The sequence below is a fragment of the Salvelinus sp. IW2-2015 genome, unplaced genomic scaffold (assembly GCF_002910315.2).
Source record: "Salvelinus sp. IW2-2015 unplaced genomic scaffold, ASM291031v2 Un_scaffold1042, whole genome shotgun sequence".
In the NCBI taxonomy this organism is placed as follows: domain Eukaryota; kingdom Metazoa; phylum Chordata; class Actinopteri; order Salmoniformes; family Salmonidae; genus Salvelinus; species Salvelinus sp. IW2-2015.
The window spans coordinates 104,786-113,856 of record NW_019942699.1 but is presented as its reverse complement, the minus strand read 5'-3'; the positions used below and the strand labels follow the sequence as shown (position 1 = coordinate 113,856).

At 39.4% G+C, this 9,071-nt stretch overlaps 1 protein-coding gene across 4 annotated transcripts in view; it reads right to left on the bottom strand.

The window, feature by feature from the left end:
- LOC112069533 (gelsolin-related protein of 125 kDa-like) overlaps positions 1–8,637 on the bottom strand; it is a 243,717-nt gene extending 235,080 nt beyond the window's left edge. Inside the window, exons 1-2 of one of the 4 annotated variants that reach the window (XR_011475353.1) lie at positions 8,179–8,630; positions 8,070–8,124 (exon numbers count right to left, since the gene is read on the bottom strand). Coding sequence is in view for 2 of the 4 variants with exons in the window: in XM_070438577.1 (XP_070294678.1) it covers positions 7,259–7,308; positions 8,070–8,379 (360 nt within the window). In the remaining 2 variants the exon portion in view is untranslated. Of the gene's footprint in view, positions 1–6,420; positions 7,309–8,069 lie in introns of those variants that run through there. The other 3 variants (XM_070438577.1, XR_011475352.1, XM_070438576.1) reach the window with 3 other exon arrangements.
- Positions 8,638–9,071: the final 434 nt, after the last annotated feature.

Sequence of the window (9,071 nt, the reverse complement as noted above, 5' to 3'; positions counted from 1 at the left end):
CAGATATACCACATCCATAACTAGTGGTTTCCTCATTACCAGATATACTACATCCATAACTAGTGGTTTCCTCATTACCAGATATACTACATCCATAACTATGGTTTCCTCATTAGCAAAGATTCTACCAGATATACTACATCCATAACTAGTGGTTTCCTCATTAAGCAGATATACTACATCCATAACTAGTGGTTTCCTCATTAGCAGATATACTACATCCATAACTAGTGGTTTCCTCATTATAGCAGATATACTACATCCATAACTAGTGTTTCCTCATTAGCAGATATACTACATCCATAACTAGTTTTCCTCATTACCAGATATACTACATCCATAACTTGTGGTTTCCTCATTACCAGTATACTACATCCATAACTAGTGTTTCCTCTTACCAGATATACTACATCCATAACTAGTTCTTTCCTCATTACCAGATATACTACATCCATAACTTGTGGTTTCCTCATTACCAGATATACTACATCCATAACTAGTGGTTTCCTCTTACCAGATATACTACATCCATAACTAGTGGTTTCCTCTACCAAGTATACTACATCCATAACTAGTGGTTTCCTCATTAGCAGATAACTACATCCATAACTAGTGGTTTCCTCATTACCAGATATACTCATCCATAACTAGTGGTTTCCTCATTACCAGATATACTACATCCATAACTAGTGGTTTCCTCATTACCAGATATACTACATCCATAACTAGTGGTTTCCTCATTACCAGATATACTACATCCATAACTCTGGTTTCCTCATTAGCAGATATACTACATCCATAACTAGTGGTTTCCTCATTACCAGATATACTACATTCATAACTAGTGGTTTCCTATTACCAGATATACTACATCCATAACTAGTGGTTTCCTCATTAGCAAGATACCACATCCATAACTATGTTTCCTCATTACAGATATACTACATCCATAACTAGTGGTTTCCTCATTAGCAGATATCTACATCCATAACTAGTGTTTCCTCATTAGCAGAATAACTACATCCATAACTAGTGTTTCCTCATTAAGACTAGTTATGGATGTAGTATATCTGCTAATGAGGAAACCACTAGTTATGGATGTAGTATATCTGCTAATGAGGAAACTACTAGTTATGGATGTAGTATATCTCCCTGGAACAAAAATGGTGAGCCAAGATTTTAGTTTTTAACAATGTATTCTGAATATTACAGCACACTATCAGCGCAAGATCAGGAGTGCTACTCAAGGAAACTCACATTAAGCTCTGTGTCTATTCACTAATTCACCACTGTGGGGGAAAACTCAGGGGATTTGTCACAGGCTGACAGCAAATATAGCCTCCATTTCCAGGTTGCTTATGAGTGCATTTCACATTACTTTTGGATTATAATTGTAAACCTCATTTGAATGTCCTGCTTAATATAATCTTTGTGCTACTGTTGCAAATCAACTGCTTAATACTTTAAAAAAAACACTTAAAATGCTATTTGACTAGCTTTGCCATCAGCCTGACAATGAGGGTTTGTCCACTAAGTGTTTAACATAACTTCTCCTAACAACAACATAGACCTACTGTAGGACCCATAACTTCACCTAACAATAACAGACCTACTGTAGGACCCATAACTATAACATAGACCTACTGTAGGACCCATAACTTCACCTAACAACATAGACCTATGACTATATATAATTTAATATTTCAGGTGAAACATGGAAACTAAAATGTCTTTGTCATGACATAACCTGATCACCAGATAATTTAGTCAATAATCCCACTAGAGTACTCTGTAATGTGTTGTCATTCTAAATGTCATGAATTAAGGAAAATAGCTCGGTGTGTTGTACAATAGCCTATCCATCAAGGAACAGTTCTCTACACATGAGCTAAGTATCTCTGTGTGCAAACAGACTAACAAGACCCTATTGTAAATCAAGCAGACAAAAACACATTATAAACATCAATTTGTTAGGGATGTTGGATCCAACATGGAGCACGGCATAACTGTCTTTACCAGAATAATGAATGAAGAAGCACTTTGGTTGTTGTTGCATGTCATGATGTTTGTCATGTGACTGTCATTCAGAAAATTATTTCCTGGATCAGCTGATGATAGTTGAACATGTGACTGTAACAAAACAGCTACAGTATTAAGAATTATTTGTAATTATTGAAGAACCGCGTTAATGACAGTATCCATTTGGGTGTTGTCAACAAATTTAAGGTGACTCTCGGTTAGAACCATTGGATTTAGCAAACTCTGAAATTATTTAGKATTTCTGTGCCCATGAAAACGGGTTTCCCAGCGTAATATAAGGAAACTAAATGTTACGTAGGTAGAGTGCATTTTTTAAACTTAGAAATTGCACTGTTGGTTAGAGCCTGTAAGTCAGCATTTCACTGTAAGGTCTACACCTGTTGTATTTGGCGCACGTGACAAATACATTTTGATTTGATAGCAGTAGAATTAGTCTACCTGGCCTGCGCGCAAATGTAGGCCTATAAATGTGCCCATTTGGGAATGTCTGATAGTATTTCTGATTGTCTTAACGCACCACCACTAATGAGTTGTGGAGCTTCCCAAAATAATTTTCTTCACCTCCAACAGCAAGTAAACAAAGTCTAATCAAAATCAATTGCGAATGACAATAGTTCCTCAAAGTATTTTCGTAAAATATTGCCAGCTCTCGCCCTTTCGATAACCACTCGGCATAAAAGGGAAAAATGTAATGCTCTGATCCAGTGGAAAAGTCATAAAATACCTAATTACTTCTTATTCTTTGCACAAATAGCCGACAGCTGTGTCTGTCCCAAACTCACTGGCGAGGGAAACTCTGAGGGCCCAGAATATTTTATACAATGTTGCAAGCTTGCTATCTTGAGTTTTGGGCCGACCCAGTTGATAGTTGATACAATGTTTCAAGTTCGTTGTAGACAGGCCATCAGCCAATGTGATTTATAGGATATTTATTTTTATCAGGATACTTTCTACCTGCAGGCTGCAATGTTTTTATTTGTTGACTTTATGTAGACTATTTTTACATAGTTGGCAATGGCAACAAAAGTTACTTTTAGATTTGTATAATTTTCATTTAGACTTAGATAGAATGTAGATTAATCACAGACAATGATTTTGAGATACTATTATAAATTAAATGAAACTGTTCCAGTAAAATGTATCTATGAAAATCGTAACTGGCACGCAGATCAGTAGAAATGGTAAGATAACTTGGCATATATATATATTTACCCAAAAAAATATGGGGGATTGGAAATGATGCAGACAATTACATTGGAAGCAACATTCTTTCCGCAAGATTAAGCTGATCCAACCCCCCCCCCCAAAAAAAAAAAAAAAAGATAACTTGGCACTCCAAATGGAGGTTGCAAACCATTACCGGAAACTTCAGGCGCATAACGGCAGAATTTTTCTCCTTCTGGTTAGGTTATCTTGATCTCTGGCTCCCTTGAGTCATTTGTGTGTCTTAATTATTTGATCAAACAGCGTGCTTAAAGCATCAGACCAGTTCCGTCCATATAGTTGATTTTATTAAAACACATAGGTTGTGTCTATATATGGAAAAATACACATAACATTTCAACCAATCGATTGGTAGAAAGAACAGACGACTCTTGGTTGACCAAGACTTATTTTAGGTGGGGAAAGCACTAGAACATGATTATGGGGCTCCTGAGTGGCGCAGCGGACTAAGACACTGCATCTCAGTGCTTGAGGCGTCACTACAGACACCCCGGTTCGAGTCCAGGCTGTGTCACAACCGGCCGTGATTGGGAGTTAAATAAATTAAATAAAACCGAGTTCATTCATGAAGTTCAGAACCCTCCCCCTTTTCCACATTTTGTTTCGTTACAGCTTTATTTTAAAATGGATWAAAAAAAATAGAATCCTCATTAATCTACACACAATAATGAAAAAGTGATAACAGGTAAAAAACAGAAATACCTTATTTACATAAGTATTCAGACCCTTTGCTATGAGACTCGAAATTGCTTTCAGTTGCATCCCGTTTCCATTAATCATCCTTGAGATGTATCTACAACTTGTTCGGAGTCCACCTGTAGTAAATTCAATTGATTGGACATGATTTGGAAGGCACACACCTGTCTATCTATATAAGGTCCCAGAGTTGACAGTGCATGTCAGAGCAAAAACCAAGCAATGAGGTCGAAGGAATTGTCCTTAGAGCTCAGAGACAGCATTGTGTCGAGGCACAGATCTGGGGAAGGGTACCATAACAAATTCTGCAGCATTGAATGTCCCCAAGAACACAGTGGCCTCCATCATTCTTAAATGGAATACTCTTCCTAGAGCTGGTCACCTGGCCAAACTGAGCGATTGGGGGAGAAGGGCCTTGGTCAGGGAGGTGACCAAAAACCTGATGGTCACTCTGACAGAGCTCCAGAGTTCCCCTGTGGAGATGAGAGAACCTTCCAGAAGGACAACCATCTCTGCAGCACTCCACCAATCAGACCTTTATGGTAGAGTGGCCAGACGGAAGCCACTTAGTAAAAGGCACATGACAGCCTGCTTGGAGTTTGACAAAAGGCACCTTAAGACTCTAAGACCATGAGAAACAAGATTCTCTGGCTTGATGAAACCAAGATTGAACTCTTTGGCCTGAATGCCAAGAGTCACGTCTGGAGGAAACCTGGCACCATCCCTACGGTGAAGCATGGTGGTGGCAGCATGATACTGTGGGGATGTTTTTCAGCAGCAGGGACTGGGAGACTAGTCAGGATCCAGGGAAATATTAACAGAGCTAAGTGCAGAGATCATTGATGAAAGACCTGCTCCAGAGTGCTCAGGACCTTAGACTGGGGGTGAAGTTTCACCGTCCAACAGGACAACAACCTTAAGCGCACAACCAAGACAACGCAGGAGTGGCTTCGGTAGAAGTTTCTGAATGTCCTTGAGTGACATAGATCGGGCTCAAGTTCGGGCTCTGGCTAACATCTCTGGAGAGACCTGAAAATAGCTGTGCAGTGATGTTCCCCATCCAACTTGACAGAGCTAGAGAGGATCTACAGAGAAGGATGGGAGAAACTCCCCAAATGCAGGTGTGCCAAATAAATTAGCTAAATGAAAGGGGGGAGGGGGGGAAATAATTTAATAAATTTTAGAATAAGGCTTTAACGTAACAAAATGTGGAAAAGGTCAAGGGGTCTGAAAACTTTCAGAATGCGCTGCATACAGCAACACCTCCCCCATAAGCATTCCTGTCTTTTCTGTAGATGTTATATCCCTGTATTGCTACTGCTGTAACAAAGGAATTATCTCAGTGAGTTTCAGAGATGAACAGTACAGTGCATTCCAAATTCAATAGGCAGCCAAGTAAACAAAAACGTTTTCAAATAAAAACTATTCCAGAAATAGGTTAAAGCCTATATAACGCCCGTCCAAGAGACGGTCGAACAATCACGTTCACATTGTCATGCTGTGACACGCAGTTCCTAAGCTAATTCTCACGAAATCCCGTTTTAAAGTCAGGGTATGAGTCGAGAAACATGCCTATTTTCCTTAAAAGTACGTAATGTCACGATTGCAAAGCTATACGATATTACAGAGAACAAGTTAATTACCTCACATCTTAGAAAATATTTATAATGTTGTGCTTCTTGTTCACAGAGGGTAATTCATGCCAATGTTCTTTTCTTTAAGCTGTTAATACAAATCGAAAGGAGTTTCCAATATCCTCATTTCTTAAAGTATTTCTGGTGATAGACCTAGCTTGTGTATCACTATCACTAGCTATTTGAAACATTGCCATCCCATTGCAGCCTTTACCAGCCACCAGGTTCAGAAGCTTTAAAACCACATAAAAAATATTTAAAACACAATTCTATTTTTGCCCAAAGTTAAGACTGAAATTATTCAAACTTAACATAATTCATGCTGGTTATTATTTTAGGCTATTTTAGTTTTGGAGTCAAAGATAGTTTTCATTTTTCAAACAGGTTTGTTATTTTATTTCAGTTTACTAAATAGTTTTCCCCTAATTACTTTTTCTATAATAAGCATGGAGGTTTCCCCTATCACCAGTCATAGGTACTGGCGACAAAGCACCTCATAACCTAGCTGGGAATGGGACAGATGGAAGCCTTCTGTGGTAACAGACAGGGGCGATTTGTAATCAAATCTAATTCCCCGGAATATGGTTCATATGAACCACAGAGACTGTGTGTGGGATAATAACATGGCCGTGTCCAACCCTTCTTGTTCCCTCGACTCCGCTACCAACCACCAACCTCCAACAGGGCCCTTAACCTGTATCACTAGACACCTCATAGTGAGCTACAGGTAGGAATCAGCAATGAATCCCAATAATGAGACACCTCTGGGGAGGGGTGTCAGAAACATAAAAAAAATATATATATATATAAATAGTGTTTTATGACAAACCGTTTTTTACAAATCGGTCAAGACACCAACTTAGACTTTACCGTGAAATGCTTTACTTACAAGCCCTTAACCAACAGTGCAGTTCAAGAAGAAGAAAATGTTTACCAAGTAGACTAAAATAAAAAGTTATAATAAAAAGTAACACAATGACAATAACAATAACGAGGCTATATACAGCGGGCACCGGTACCGAGTCAGTGTGCGGAGGTACAGGCTAGTTGAGGTAATCTGTACATGAAGGTGGGGGCGTAGGGACTATGCATAGGTAACAAACAACCAGTGAGTAGTAGCAGTGCACAAAAGGGAGGGGGGTGGGGGGGTCAATGTAAATTGTCCAGTGGCGATTTTATGAATTGTTCAGCAGTCTTATGGCTTGGGGGTAGAAGCTGTTGAGGAGACTATTGGTCCTAGACTTGGCGCTCCGGTACCGTTTGCCGTGCGGTAGCAAAGAAAATAGACTATGACTTGGGTGACTGGAGTCTCTGACAATTTTGTGGGCTTTCCTCTGACACCGCCTATTAAATTGTTCCTGGATGGCAGGAAGCTTGGCCACAGTGATGTACTGGGCCGTTCGCACTACCCTATGTAGCGCCTTACGTTCAGATGCCGAGCAGTTGCCATACCAGGCGGTGATGCAACCGGTCAGGATGCTCTTGATGGTGCAGCTGTATTACCTTTTGAGGGTCTGGGGACCCATGCCAAATCTTTTCAGTCTCCTGAGGGGGAAAAGGTTTTGTTGTGCTCTCTTCACGACTGTCTTGGTATATACGCACGTGGGTGATTAAAAGATGAACTGAGGTCCACTCTCCAGTCCAGTTGATGGTGGTAATACACCTTAAAGTTGGTTACCAACCGCCATATAAAGTCCAAAGAAGAAAAAGAAGCCTGAAGGAAGGAGAAATGACGAGAAACTAATTTGGTTAACCTTTTGTGGCATCGCGACTGGTTACCTATTTTGATGTGATATGAAAGTACAGCAATTTATGTTTCTAGAAACGTATCGCAATTGAGAATCGATTCACATTTAGGTGGATTATTTGACTATTTTACCTGCCAGAGCCAGTCTACCTCTGAAAATAACATACAGTCCTTGGACCTTGAGGAGTAACGGGGGCAGCAATCAGCAGTAGAAACAATAACAAAGCATACTCCCTGCCCGTTTCGGTAAAAAGCTGAGGGATGGGGCTGGAGAAATGCAACCATCCATGATATCAACATTCTAGCGTTAACCATGTTTTGAAGATATACAGTGTTTGTTAATATTTACTGACAAACATTGGAATAAAAAAAAGCGTATATTTTGGGTTCTGATGGGGTACGACAGTTGAACTAAGCTCATGAGGCATTTATAAGTGAATTCTTCAAGAAACAATGGGTACATATCATTAATGTATAAGTCCCAAAATGGATGTAACAACTGCTGATTGCCCCTTTAAGACTACATATTCGGCTAATCTAATAGGAGATATTGAGGACTACAGTATTTCAGGCATTGTCAATGGATGCATTTGATCAATTGTTAACGTTTTGTTGATGGTCCACTCTTGATGTTCTACACGTTACTTCAGCCATTCCTACAGAACAACATTAAAGTGTAGAAGCCCTTTAATGCATATTGGTTCAACGACTGCAGAGACGGTACTTACTGGTGTTAAACAAATCTCCAACCTCCTCTTCTTCCTCCAATGTGACAGTAATCTCCTCCTCTTTCACTCCAAAAACGGCATCCTCCTCTTTCTCTTCCTTTACTGTAACATCCTCCTCCTCTTTCACTCTGAACGCATCTTCCTTTTCTTTCGCTGAAACGTCTTTCTCTTCTTCTTTCACGGTAACAGCCTCATCCTCTACTTGTTTTTGTAGTGTGACAGCTTCCTCTTCCTCTTTAACGAGAATCTCTTTCCCCGTCCAGCAGACCACCTCTTCTTTAGCAGGAGGAGAGTAACTTAGTGAACTCATGGTCGGGGATGTTAGCTAGCTAGCATTAGCGACTAGCCTAGTTCTAAGCCAGCTAGCTGACAAACAACGTAAATATATCATTAAATGGGCCAACAAGTACATACGACAGAAGTGTGTTTAATACACAGCGACTAATATACACCAAAACAGTGTAAAGAGCGTGAATGTTGTAGCTATGTTTGCTAGAAAACTACCGAGGTGTCTGACTAGCTGTTGTTGTTGAAGGAGCGTCCCGTCCACTAGATTATTCGTCCCACTGGCAACATCGCCTGAACCTAAAAGACGTACATCGCCATCTGCTGACTGGAGTAGGTAACGTAGTTGAGGAACCAAACGTTTATTTTTCATTTATTTCATAAAAGTTGAATATTATATTAAGTCGTTCAAAGAGAAGCATGTGTTGATTGATTCGTGTTTAATGAGTGAAAAATGTAAATAAACTTTACACCAAACACATTTGCATTGAACCATACTTCTGACATGGATCATTTTGACCCCAGAGGCATATCTTTGATCATAGCCAAAAGGTGGTTTATTAAATTCTTCCAATTTTTCATGACTTTGTCAATTAACTTTTTCTTAATAAATCTAAATCATGGTTTAGTGTTTCTGTATCAAAATGGACTTTTAACAAATTCAAATCCTTTGGAGTCATTTTGACCCCAGCCAAAAGCACATTTGATAAATAGGAT